The following is a 13,166-nucleotide window of genomic DNA, read 5'->3' as shown; positions in this document are numbered from 1 at the left end:
AGGGCTTGGCACTGCCCAGGGAGGGTTGGAGTGCCCATCCCTGGAGGGGTCCAAAGTAGGCCTGGACATGACACTCAGAGCTCTGGGCTGGGTGGCGATTGGGCAAGGTCAGACCTGATGGTCTTGGATGGCTTTTCCAACCTGGATTATCCTGGGGGTAAATCCCACTGCAGAAACTGATCTTGCAGGTGCACAGCAGCTCCTGAGAGCCAGGCCAAGGACCTCTTGCCTCATTTAAGGAATCCCACATCTGAAGATTATGTTCTTGGTACATCCCAGTGTTGGGGTCAGGGCCTCAGAGCACTGAGCAGGGCCCAGACACTGAACCAGCAGCTCCAGAAACAGGAACAGCCCAAACAGGGAAGATGAGAAAGTTCAGATGGGAAACAGAAGCACAGCCAGTTCTCTGAGGCCTGGCAGCTGGAAGCAGCAGAGCTTGGCTCTGAGCTGAGCTGCAGACCTGTTGAATTGGCCACCAGAGATGGAGCTGCAAATGCTGCTGGAACTGAGGCTGAGCCTTCCTGGTGCCTCCAGAGATGATCTTAACCCTGAATTATGAGGCAGCACAGCCCAGGGGCAACACATGATAGATGGCTACAGAATATCCCAGGCAAGACAGACACAGAGAGATTTGATTGCCCTTATCTTGCCCCACAAAACAATATATTGCAATTTAATGTGGAATAATTACATCCCCTTTTTTATCCTCTTGACAGTTGAGACCTCAGAGAAAAATATAAAAAATAGCTTGTCCATATTGCTTTGTTAACTATTTCAAAGGGGTTTAAGACAAGATCTTTCTGTATGTGACAGAAAGGATGACTGAGTTTTAAACCCATAAAGCCAATTTTACTTGCTGAGGATTTAACCATTGATTCAAGCTATGGGTGCAGTCATCTGGAAAACCAAAGCTAAAACATTCCTGCAATAAATTCCCAATCCATAGCATGACATTTATCCCAAGAGACTTCACTTACCCCAATGCTCACTACCCCTCACATCACGATCCATTGGCATCAGTGTTAAGTAAAGCTAATGAGAAACAACTCAAGTGTTTTGTACCATCCCATTATTTCATCCCCTCAGTTAACATTTAGACAATAATCTTTAAAGTAGAACCAAAAACACACTTTAAAAAATATTATTAATATTCTCAGTGGATTCTGATTTTGCACAATGTTGTACTTAAATTTTTATTATACTGGTACCATTTAATCAGAAAATAATTTATCTTTTCAGAGTTAATGTATATCCTGCTTATACTTATGTCCCACAGGACATCAGATTGTCCAAAATTAGCTCTTAAAATGTCATGAATTGCAGAACCTTTGACTCTCCAAGATGAAAAAGCCTTTTATTCTTGAAATGCACCTTGATTGGTCCAACAAGACCAATTAATCATGGAAAGTTACTCCATTAGTAGACACTTCAGCATGATCAGAGTAAACTTCAGGCATGTGTAGTAGCAAATTTTTGTTTGGGTTTGGGAAAGCAGGTTTGGAGCAGTGTGGAGCACATCCTCCTCCTCCTCCTCCTCACTGGGGCTGGTGTGTGGGAATTCTGAAAATCTGTGCCTGCCTTTGTAAGCTCTTTGTGACAGCAGTGGTTCACATGTGGAAATATGGCTGGATGGAGCCCTTAGGTCACTGCAGCAGGGGCTGATTTGGGGAGGATGAGCCTCTAGTTCATATTTTATAACTAATACATTTGATTAATTTCTATTTTTATATTACCTCCAGTAATACTTCATGTTCCTGAAAGCAGGAGAAAGTGGTGAATTAGCCCATATTCTGAATTCCAGGCAGATTTCTGCCCATCATACACAATCATTATCAGATTTAAAAACCAGAAGGCCCATCCTAGGAGCAGCTTCCAGAAGAAAGGGCTGCTCTATGCCCACTGGGAGACTATTCAGAGAAACTTCTGCCCTATGCCAGGAGTTTAGCAGGCTGCTGGTGGGTACTTCATTCATTCATTTCTGCTCTTCCAACCTCTGCCAGCACTGTCAGAGGTGTGCACTGAGTATTTTGTGGCTCACAGCTGAGTAAAGCTGGTTTAAATCGATCTAGTGAGGAAAACAGATGGGCATGGTCAGGCAGATCTATAGGTTCAGTGGGTTTTGCCTCTGGAAGAAGATGGGCTTTATTACACCCTGACAAATCCAGAGAATGAGAGGTATCTGCAGCAGTCTTAAAATCCTGGGAGGAGTTCTGGGTTGCTACGAGGATGCCACATTCCTGTGAAAGTCCCAGATCTTCCCGAGTCAAAAATTCCCACTGTAGCCAGCAGCCCTGATGAAAATTGGCATTGAAATGCAGCTCCCAGGGGTCGCTCCGGTGGCTGTGCTCCCCTGGGAGCAGGGGTAGGAGTCCCCCCTAGAAGAAGCCTGCAGGGATTTGATCCCGGTAGGTGGAGGCTCATTGATGTTCTCTTGCTCACAATCGCGTTTCTGTTCCGTGAGCTGCATTCCCTGCCTGGGTGGGGCATTTCCCTACCTTCGTGCTGGGGGAATCGCCTAAGAAAGAAAAAAGTCGCTGTTTCTCCCCAGACGGGAGGGCAGGGCGGGGTGTTTGTGAGTGCGGGGGAGTGGGGGGGGGTCTTCTTTCTTCTTGTGCCCCCCTCTCGTACACCTGCAGAGAGCACACGGACAGCTTTCGAGCTCTGAAGGCTCTGCGAGAGATGCTGCTGCCCAGGGGAAGGCGCGGACTGCCACACGGATGCGGGGGACATAAAAGCCAGCGGCTGCAGGTGGAGAGGATCCGTCCTCTCTGCAGCCTATCGCGTGCCCGAGTTCACCCCCCACAATATATATATATATATATATATATCTCTATATATATGCACCCACCTTGTCATTCAGGTTCTGCAGCGCCTCCTTCCCCGTGGCACTCCTGATCTCCACCTTTCTCCCGAATTCAACAGATGGTTCCCCTCCCTTCCCGCTCTGCTTGGAATAGACGGACTGAGCATCCGGACCCAGGTGGGCAACATCCTTCTGCTTTGCCACGACTTTGTTACATCCGCGGCCCACCGAGAGCGAGTCGAAGTCGATGGTCTTATTCTCCAGGGAGCCTTCCACCGGGCAGAACATGCCACAGAATTTCTGCCGGGGCTTGGGACTGCCCGAGCCCAGGTTTTTGAAGAAGGCTGGCACTTCTTCTTCCTCGCCCTGCCGCCCGTTCTGCTTCCTCTCAGCCATGGCTGGGGTGGTCTCCCTGCTGAGGGGGAATGACAACAGCGGTAACCAGGAGGATCCTGCACACACACACACACACACACACACACACGGAGAGAAGAGATGGGGAGGGGGAAAAAGGAAAGCGATAGGAAAGAAACAGATCTGGGTCCTAGAGATACGGCAACATCAACTGCAAAGGGCTGTGCCCGGCAGGTCCCCTGCCCCCATCGGCACCAGCCAGCCTGTGGCTCGCTCTCTTTGATGCAGCGCAAAGTTGAAGCAAGGATGGGGCAGATCCTGCTGCAATAAAGGGAGGAGGCTTCAAGTTCCCAGCATCCAGATGAGGAGGGAGGGAAAAGGAGAGAGAGAGAGAGAAGAAAAAAAAAAAAAGCTCACTCTGCAGCAGAAACTGAGGACTGCTCCGGAAGTGATGCGAATGGTGAACTGGCAAATGGACTCGATCAGGTTGGAGCAACAACCCCCTTCACACCCACCCTCTCCCCCTCCCCTTCCCCGGCGTGCAGATCTCGCTGTTCCAGGAGGCTGATGGGGACCGGGCACCTCCTCCCCTCCGGCTGCTCCCCTTGCCCGGGCAGGGCAGAAAGGGGCTCTGCCTCCCTCCCTCCCTTCCTCCCACCAGCCTGTTCCCTGCCTCCCCCAGCCCAGCAATGGTGGAGAGCTCCGGGAATCCCATTGTTCCTCACTTTTCCCAGCGCCGCGGAGCCGGAGGGCGGGAGCAGCTGGGATCGCAGCTGGGTCAGTGGGGCTCGGGAGCAGAACGCTGACTCAGCTTCTTGGGGTCTCGGGCGCCGCTGGTGCAGACCCTCTTCAGGGGGAAAAGGGCTGATGGATGGCACTGAAGAGAGGATGAAACAGAGACGCAGATGGGAGAGGGATGTGGGAACCGGGGGAGAGAGGAAAACGAGCTGGCAACCGGGACTCACCTCCAGGAGCCAAAATTATTGACCTTGCGAGTCAGTTAAGCCTCTGCAGTGCCAGGAGACCCCGGTTCCTCCCTGCGGGAGATCAGGGGAGGCAGCCAAAGGCGGCTAGGGCTGGGGGCAGGTTTCTAGAGGAGGAGACAGAGCAGCCCCGCGCGCTCCTGCCCGTGGTGACCGTGACCCTGCGACAGGGGCGAGGGGAGATTGGGACAAAGGGGACATGGGGGCAGAGGGCAGGGAGGCAAAGGGGAGATGGGGGCAGAAGGGAGATGGGAGCAGAGGAACGATGGGGAGGAAAGGAGAGATGGGGTAGAGAGAAGATGGGGGCAGAGGGAAGATGGGCAAAGGGGAGATGGGGGCGAGGAGAGGTGGGGGCAGAGAGGAGATGGGGGACAAAGGGGAAATGGGTGATGGAGAGCAGATGGGGCAGAGCGAGGGTGGGGAGCAGAGCGGAGATAGAGGGCGAGGAGAGATGTAGCGCAGAGGAGATGGGGAAGAGGGAAGATGGGGGCAAGGGAGAGGGGATGAGGTCAAGGGAGAGACGGGGGCCCCGGCGGGTCTCGGCTCGGCCCCCGGCGCTGTCCCTTCAGCACCACCCGCGCCCGGCGCCGTGCGGGTCAAAGCCGGCCGGACTCTCGCTGCCCGGCGCAGCCCCTTCGCTGCTGGGCTCCAACCCAGCGCCTGCTACGCATGTCTGGCATAATCTGGGACTTATTCCCCAGGGTTTGTACCTAAACGAGCCGCTCCAGGGCCGGCAAGGTGGAGGGAGGTCTGGGGTCATTCCCAAAGGGCTGGTTCGAGCAGAGTCCACCAGACCCTGTGAGCCTGGGAGACCCTGGGGACGTGGGAGCAGAGCCAGTCTGGTCACAAAGGTAAGAAGGGCAGCACACAATAGGTCGAACGTGGCCGTCTCCACATGTTAATACGTTTTTCATGTGTGATTTGGGGCCCTCAGGATAATCCATATGTGATATTTGTGCGGGCCAAACCCAATGGCCAGGCTACTTATTCCCATGCATTATTCATTGATAGGCATCTTTGCACATGCATGCATTAACAGTTAACTGAGAGGCATCTGTGTCCAAATGGCTACCAAGCACCTCTGCAAGATTAAAAAAAAACAACCCCAAAAACTACTAAAAGAAATAAATCGAGGTGTATTTTAAAAAATAATAATCCCAGAGCCATCTTTCCCTGCAAACCACACCGAAATCAAGGCATTTGTATCCAAAAGGTGGAAAACCACCAAAGCCAAGGTCACAGCTGAGCAAAGCCCCGTAATAAATGCACAGTGCAGTGATAAAAGACTCCAGACTAAAAGGAAAAGAAAATAAGCCTGCAGTTTGGCCCTGGAGGATGAGGATGATGTGCTCTGGTAACTAATGAAGGAGGGGGGAATGCAAAGACAGGGGCTCTCCAGGGAAATAGCCCCACCTCCTTCCCCTCCTGGGATCATCCCCAAGGACCCAGCAGGGTTATAGCCACGCTGATCTCAGGTGCTTGGCTGGGGACTGGAGCCCAACAGATGGTCTCTCAGGTACACACAAGTGCTGTTTTATTTAAGGTTTATAAATATTAATTGCCACAGCACTGCTGATCAGGCAGCACTGGAGCTGCGGCGAGCGTTGGTGGAGGCTCCAGCAAGAGGAAAGCCTTGGAGTGATTGTGTTGACACGTTCTGCAATTTGCTGAGATGAAGGCAGTGGCTTTTAGGGACAGCCTGGAATCCAGCTCATTCATCTCTTGGCACAGACCTGGAAGATTCTCAGATGGCCACAGGCACAGGCTCTGTGGAAGGGTGGGAAGGATCTGTCAGGAAAGCCAGAGGCTGTGCAGGGATCCAGACAGGAATGAAATCCTGCAGACAGGACTAAATCTCCAAATGTCTCAGAGCTGGTAAAAGTCGCTTCCAAAGGCTGAATTTTCCTGCTGTACAGATCTGACTCTTTTACAATAACCCTACCACATACACATAACCTCACAATGAATATCAATCTCCAAGTGCTTCCCCTTTCCACAGGCACCTGAGGACACACTGAGCAGAATTTCAGTTTCAGGGTTTGTATTTCCCGCTGGGTTTATGGCAACTCTGTTGAAGACCTCACCCGTGTCTGCTGATCTGCTGAGACTCTGGCTGGTCTCTTGTATCAAACCAAAGATGATTTCAATCACCCAGAGGAAATTCAGGCATTCCAAAAAATTACTGAACTGCTAAAAGACATCCTCCTTTGGCTTTATTCTCCTTTTTGGGTATTTCACAGTGTCTGTCTACTAATTCTGTTTTTATAGTCCTTTCATGGACACTGAAAAAACAATGGAGGCAATTTAAAAAAGTATCGCAGTCTGGCTCGCTGTGATCCCTAATCTGGCTCGGCCGGGGGAAGCATGGCATAAAATAGAGGAATGGGTACAGTGAACTTGCCCAAAATAAAAGATCTTTAATGGCAAAATAACAAATGCAGAAACTGCACCATCTGAGGGACAAGATCCAAAGAGCTGGGGGCATGGCAAACACAACCAGGGATCTTTGAGGGCAGGGTCCAATCATCAACTCAGAACTCTGCCTTATATACCAGAACCAGCTGAGAACAAGAAGCAGAAGCCTGACCAGATACAGGATAGTTCTATCAGCAGCCTGGCTCCCATGACCCCACTCTTCTGGCTGTGATCTGGCTAGGTGTGCCCCTTCAGTATCCTGTTTCCCATGGCCTCAGGCTGATGCCTTCTGTCAATGCTGCTGAGGCAAAAGTCCCAGCTGGATGCAATTCCATAAAAAAGTTTTTATTTCCACCTATGAAACCCAAGTATCAGATCTTGCAAAACTCCCAACTGTAGAAAATTCTATTTTTTCTGTTACACTTGAACTGAAACACTTAAATGTGTCTACATGATTCCACAGCTTTATTCCTCAAATATTTCTTCCTCCAGGAAAAGTCTTAGCATGAGTAAAGATGCACCAGCCAGTGCAGTGAGAACTCAGACCCTCAAAATCGCTCTGGGTTTGGGACCAGACATAGAAATTATTGCCTACATGAGTCCCACTAAACCTCTATAATGCCTGTAACACAAACCTTGTTTAAGATTCCAGAATTTCCAGTCAGGTATTATCAGATTCCCATCAACTTTGTTATCATAAAGAGAATATGGGATGATAGAATTTATATTTCAATTTGAATTCATAGCTACATAACACAGAACAATTCCTGAGTAGTAAAATATTAAGCCAGCAATTGGAAATGCCCATGCTCTAAGCATGGAAATAACAACATTTTACTGAAAAATCACTGGCAGCTGATAATCCATGTGTTTAATAATCCCATAGGGTTTCTATTTTCACTGAGAACCGCATAAATTACTTTGAGAATGACACTGACTCTGATTTGAATTTCATAAACCTGGTGTCAATATGAAAATTCCTCAGAAAACTGCTCATATTTGGCCCTACAAAGGTGAGGAAACACTGGAGAAACCTAAACACAACCTTAGAAATTGATCAGGGCAGTTGGAATCACACTGGTAGTTTCAGTCTCCATGCAGCAGCTTTTTATTCTGCTCTTGTAATGAACATTAATGAGTTCTTGTTATATCAGTTATAGGGGTGTGCAGAGCAGAATAAGCTGAATGCTTATTTGCAGATAAACCATTTAGCAACACATGAAAATGGGTTAAATTTATAACATTTTATGTGGACATATTAATTGAAAAGAGGAACAAAAGAGGGAAACTAAGTAGAAAGACATCTTCAGATTTTCTTAATATCCTAAAACTCCGGACACCTTGGAGCAAGTGACTTCCATCAGGAACAACACCCCAGAAAAGTGATGAATAGAGCGCTTACCTGAAACTGCAGAGGAGAGTGGCAGAATTGGCCTAATTTAAGATCCTTTTATGCTCCTGCACAAAAGTCCTGAGTGCCATAAGTACTGCCTGGCTTCAGCACTCAGCACCCCATGAGAGGAGACAATCCCCATCTGGGGATTTGCCTTGGCAGAGACAAGGAGAAGGATGGCATGAAGACCCTGGATTGCACAATTTCCTTTTGCAAAAATAACTTTACACTGAGAGAAAGGAAATGTGAGCACAAAGATAGGCATTGGGCTGGCTCCTTGTCAAACAGGGGGAAAATTGTCTCTTTACTCTCATACTGAGACTTCCTTCATGCGCAGAGCCCTGGAATCTGACTGGAAAAACTCAGGAGCACAGGACTGATCCCTGTGTCACACCAATGGTGACCAGCAATTTCTCATCTCCTGTTCCATCTGGCCAAGAAATCCCAGCTTTTACAAGAGCCTGGAGTGACAGGACAAGGGAGAATGGCTTTAAACTGACAGAGAGCAGGTTTAGATGGGATATTAGGAAAAAATTATTTTCTGTGTGGGTGGAGAGGGAGTGGACAGAATTCCAGAGCAGCTGTGGCTGCCCCTGGATCCCTGGAAGTGTTCAAGGCCAGGCTGGACGGGCCTGGAGCAACCTGGGATAGGGGAAGGAGTCCCTGCCCATGGCAGGGGGTGGGGATTGGGTGGGATTTAAGGTCCCTTCCCACCCAAATTGTTATGGGGTTCTCTGATTCCACTCCTCATGAATGAAATGTCTAATGGTGCTTTATTCCATTTCATTCTCACAGTTACTTCCAAGGCTGAACAATCAAACTTGATTTGAATTAGAAACAAGGCAATATAAGCTCTATGTTGTTTTATTTGTCTTCCATCCTTATGTGAGATAATTGCTGCAAATCCAGAATTTTCTTCATTTATTAAACTAAATGACAGCAACTACTTCCAAATCTGGGGCTCTTCCTATTGCAAATAATTAACTATTAATTCTTCCAGTGGGTGCAAGATTTATCATGCAAAGCAGGATCCCAGTGAAATTTGGGTATTTTCAGAGGCAGAACTCTGTAACAGAACTCCACTGAGTCAATTCTCCAGTGAGAATGTGCAAAGAAAGCCTGGCACAAGCCACTGTGGCAATTTAAGGGATGGCTTAGAGAGCTCCAGCCTGGATCTCTGTAGGGGATGATCTGTAAGGTCTCTTCCAACCCAAACCACTCTGATTCTCAAAGAGAAGCGCAACAAAGCTTGAATGTAAATCAACAACATTTTAGGGATGCTCAGAGCAAGGATCTGTTTTAGGCTGTGCTGAACTCTACAACCAGCACTGCTTACAAAATTATGCAGCCCTTAAAAGCATCAACCTGTTGCATGTGCCATTGCAATAACAATTCCCCTGCCTGGCCAGAAGCTGGGAAAGCCACCTTCCCTCCTTCTGAGTGTTGCCTTACCCATTGCTGCTCCCCACATCCCACCCTGGATTTGAATTTCCTAAGGCACATGTTCATGATCGGGAGGTGGCACTGAATAACTGCCATTTCCAGAACACTCCTTGAGTATTAAAAATCCAACCAAATCCTAAAATGCTTCATTGGATTGGAAATTGTTGTGGCAGAGCATAAAATCTGAAAGACCAAGTTGTCCACAGAGAAATCATTAACCAACTTCCCTTTGGGATATGATAATTGCTGGAGTGGCTGACAGCTTTTCTTGGCGGTGAGCACTCAAAGACGAGACACATTATTTCAGGAACATTAAAGACCAGCAGAAAGTCTTTTGATAAATGAATACAGTCCATTCAAATGCTGAGACAAAGATCTTTGTTTTTTCCACGGTCCTTTTTATTTCTGTTTATCCTATGCCTCACTTTTCCTTTATGTTTTTTTCCTCAGCGACCTCAGCTAGCATAAATTTCTGAAAATTAGATAATTTCTGCCACTCAGATTTTGTTGCCAGTAGGTTTTAGTCCATGCAAACAGTTTTGGTCCATGCAATAGTACAAATATTGAGTCAATTACCAGAGGATTTTCCAAAGGTCCAAATGGAAATGAGGCCCACAATTCTCAGTGACTTCCAGAGGGAGTGGAGAGCCTCATTGCTATCAAAATCTCTTCCCAATAATCCAGCATGTGAAAGGCAGCAGCCCGCCCTAAAATCAGATTTTTCTCAGCTATTTCCAGGATGATCATGGACAGAAGCAACAGGAATGTCTCAGAAGTGTTCAATATTTAAGACAGAATTTCCAAAATTTTTGATTTCCTTGAGAACCACAAATGTCCTGTGACATTTGGAAGCCCCACCACAGCTGAATTACAGCTGATGACTGAGATATGCTTCTTCCAGACAGTGTCATTAAGAGAACTCACCCATCTAACCACAAAAAGGCAACATTAAATATTAACATTTCCTCTGAACTCCTCTCTCAGAATATGACAGCTTCTGGCTCACCATCACTGACATTTGTGTGGAGCTGGTACTGGGCAGGAAATAGCCATTGATTTGGGGACTGGAAATTATCTGAAGTTTTTCCAGCATTGTCTCAAAAGAACCCAGAATTGATAATGGCAACTTTACTATTGGAACATGGCTTAAAATCTGACCTTCCAAGGCAGGGAGCTCTGGCCAAAAAGCAAAGAGGAGTGAGTGAATATCAGTTTATGTCCTGTAACTGGGATCTCCTGACTGCTCCCCATCTCCCCAGATAAGGTCTTCCCATTGCAGACATGCCAGAGCTGTGATCCATGTGAACTTCACACACCTTCCAAGTACTACATTAATAAATAATAATGTCAAAAATAATAGCCAAGGTCATAAAGCACAGCTTGGCCTGTGATTCCCCTGCTTGACTTTGAGCGCTGGCAGCTCCCTGGGTTCCTCTGAGACAGGGCACAACAGCACTAAAAATAAGAATCAGATGTAAATTCAACAGGAGAAGGAGCTCAGGTTCATGAAAAACAATTTCTTCTTGGATTAACACACTGCAACTGCATCAGGGATGAAGCTCAGCTTCACCTTTCCTTTCAGCTGCTCTAGAATTGCTCTCCCCTGTCGCGGCTCTTCCCTAACAATTCTAGAGCAGCACTTCCCATTCAGTGAAACCACCTTGCCTTTTACTGGAATAAAAATACTTAAATATAACATAATGATATCCTGGGACATCACCTGCCATGTGATACTTCCATTACAGGATGCTGGGCTCAGGGAAGGCTTCCTTGGGCACTGGAGCCAGTTTTGAGCACCGAGAGGCAGCAACAGAATCCACACTTGGTTCAGAGCTGAGAATATTCATCACACATTCACACAGGCACATCCCACCAGCACAGAAATCCTTCCCCTCTCCCTTGTAAGGAATTCACTGTGCATATCTGAACTCCACAAGTTGAAAGAAAAGAGGGGGAGGGTCCATCAGGCCCCAGGGGAGGAAGGGATGCTGGATGAAAATGCCCAGGTGAGTTCAGAAGGTGTTGCTTGCACTGATGGTTCTGTTTATCAGCTGCACGGGCTGGAATCTCTACCAGTTCATAGTGCAAAAGCATCTTACCATTAAGCTGCATTAAGCAGCTTCGCCTTGTGTTTGGGGATGGCTTTAGAGCCTATTTTAAACACAGGGCACCTGTCTGCAGAGGTAGGCTCTGAAAAACTGCTCTGAATGCTCTGCTGGCTTACATGCACCCATCACTGACCTGGTGAACCCAGGTGAAGGAGAGGAAAAAAATCTTGAGTCCATCAATAGAAGTAAACAGACTGTCCTGCTTTATTCTGCAATAAAAATGCCAACCAGAGGCAGTAATAGAGAAGAAAGAACTGCTACACTGGAAATCCAATGGCTATGGCTAAACTGGGCCACAGTGCCAGATAGGTACATTTTTTTCCAACTGGAAAAAATGGGAAATAACTACACAAAACAGATTTTCAAGCAGTGCAACATTTTCAAGAAACAGAAAGAGCTAAAGCGTCCTATATGCTTCAGATCCTTATTGCAGCAGGTCATGAGCTGTATAATATTACAAACATACGCAGAAGCAGCAGCCTTTTCCAAAGGTCTCAATCAAAGATTTCCTTGATGATCAGTGTTGCCAGGGAGCTGGGATTTGGTTCAATGTCAGAAAGAAGGACAGGGATGACAAACAGTTAAACAAAAACTTCATGCTGAAAATTTCATGCTGAAAATTTCGTGCTGTAAATATCAAAGCAAAAATCAAACCAAGTCATTAAATCCCATAACAGGAAAACTTCCCCTTTCTCTCTTGTTTTCACAAAGATTTCTCTCCTCTCCACATGTGATGTCTGGGAGAGCCAGTGCTAACTGGAAAGATACCTTAGTGTTGCTGAATTTTAATTTAAAGCTAAGAAGAAGCCTCAAGCTTCAGTTTCAAGCAGTGATGTGCCCTGGGCTGTCTGTGCACTGCTCAGGTTCTTCATTTTGCTGACACAGCTTGAAAACCCAATCAGGCCACGCTGCCCAGCAGGAGAGCCCAGGCCCCTCTGCAAAGCCTTCATCCCAGCACTCATGCACAGCCCCCAAAACCATTTGTCATTTCTGAAAATCTCATCTCATTACATTTTAAACAGTCCCACAGACAAAGGCAGCATTATTGGCCTCACTGTACACATGGGAAATGAGGCATAGAAATTCAAATTCACCTCCAACCACAGCAACAGCCTGGGACAGAGCAAGACACTGGGCCAGGCTCCTGTTGTGCGCAGCCAGCCCTGTTTGGGGATCCTCCTCCACCACTGCTCTGCCCTCACAGTTCCCTGCCCCTGTTTCCAGGCAGGAACAGCATCAGTGGTAAGAAAAGGGACTGAACAGACCAACAGCCCTGAAGCCTCAGATCTCTTTGTGCTGCTCTGCACAAAGTCTGGGGCATTGCTGTTGCTGCTGCAATGAACCAGCGTCCTTATGTTGCACTTATTAAATAAATTTAATCTTATTAAACTGCATACAAGCTTTTATTTCATAAATCTGTTTGCCTTCCAGATCACCCAGAGAGTTAACTCCTGCCTGGGCTCTGCTTTTCCTCTCCATAACCTTGCAGACAGCACTCCTGACAAACCAGACATCCCTGTGATTCCATCGCTGCCAACTTGGAGCACTTGGAATGGGCCACAGAGAGGATGGGAGTATCCAGGATGCTGCCTTAGCATCCCATAAACTCGGTACCAGTGTTTCAAAAAGAGTACAAGTTGCTTGTATATTCCCTTTAATATGTGCTT

The 13,166-nt window shown here is 47.3% G+C and overlaps 1 protein-coding gene and 1 long non-coding RNA gene across 2 annotated transcripts in view; one reads left to right on the top strand and one right to left on the bottom strand.

Moving 5' to 3' along the window:
• DPYSL2 (dihydropyrimidinase like 2) overlaps nucleotides 1-3,587 on the bottom strand; it is a 52,931-nt gene extending 49,344 nt beyond the window's left edge. The window contains exons 1-2 of the mRNA XM_066567241.1: nucleotides 3,575-3,587; nucleotides 2,849-3,218 (exon numbers count right to left, since the gene is read on the bottom strand). Of these exons, the coding sequence (XP_066423338.1) occupies nucleotides 2,849-3,199 (351 nt within the window). The 5' untranslated portion in view covers nucleotides 3,200-3,218; nucleotides 3,575-3,587. The remainder of the gene's footprint in view (nucleotides 1-2,848; nucleotides 3,219-3,574) is intronic.
• LOC136567595 (uncharacterized) lies at nucleotides 3,180-13,130 on the top strand. Its single transcript, XR_010785136.1, has 2 exons — nucleotides 3,180-3,643; nucleotides 12,931-13,130. It is a non-coding gene; the product is annotated as an uncharacterized lncRNA (long non-coding RNA).
• Nucleotides 13,131-13,166: the final 36 nt, after the last annotated feature.

The sequence above is a fragment of the Molothrus aeneus genome, chromosome 29 (assembly GCF_037042795.1).
Source record: "Molothrus aeneus isolate 106 chromosome 29, BPBGC_Maene_1.0, whole genome shotgun sequence".
Classification (NCBI taxonomy): domain Eukaryota; kingdom Metazoa; phylum Chordata; class Aves; order Passeriformes; family Icteridae; genus Molothrus; species Molothrus aeneus.
The sequence above is the reverse complement of the archived record's forward strand: the minus strand, read 5'-3'. Positions and strand labels throughout refer to the sequence as shown.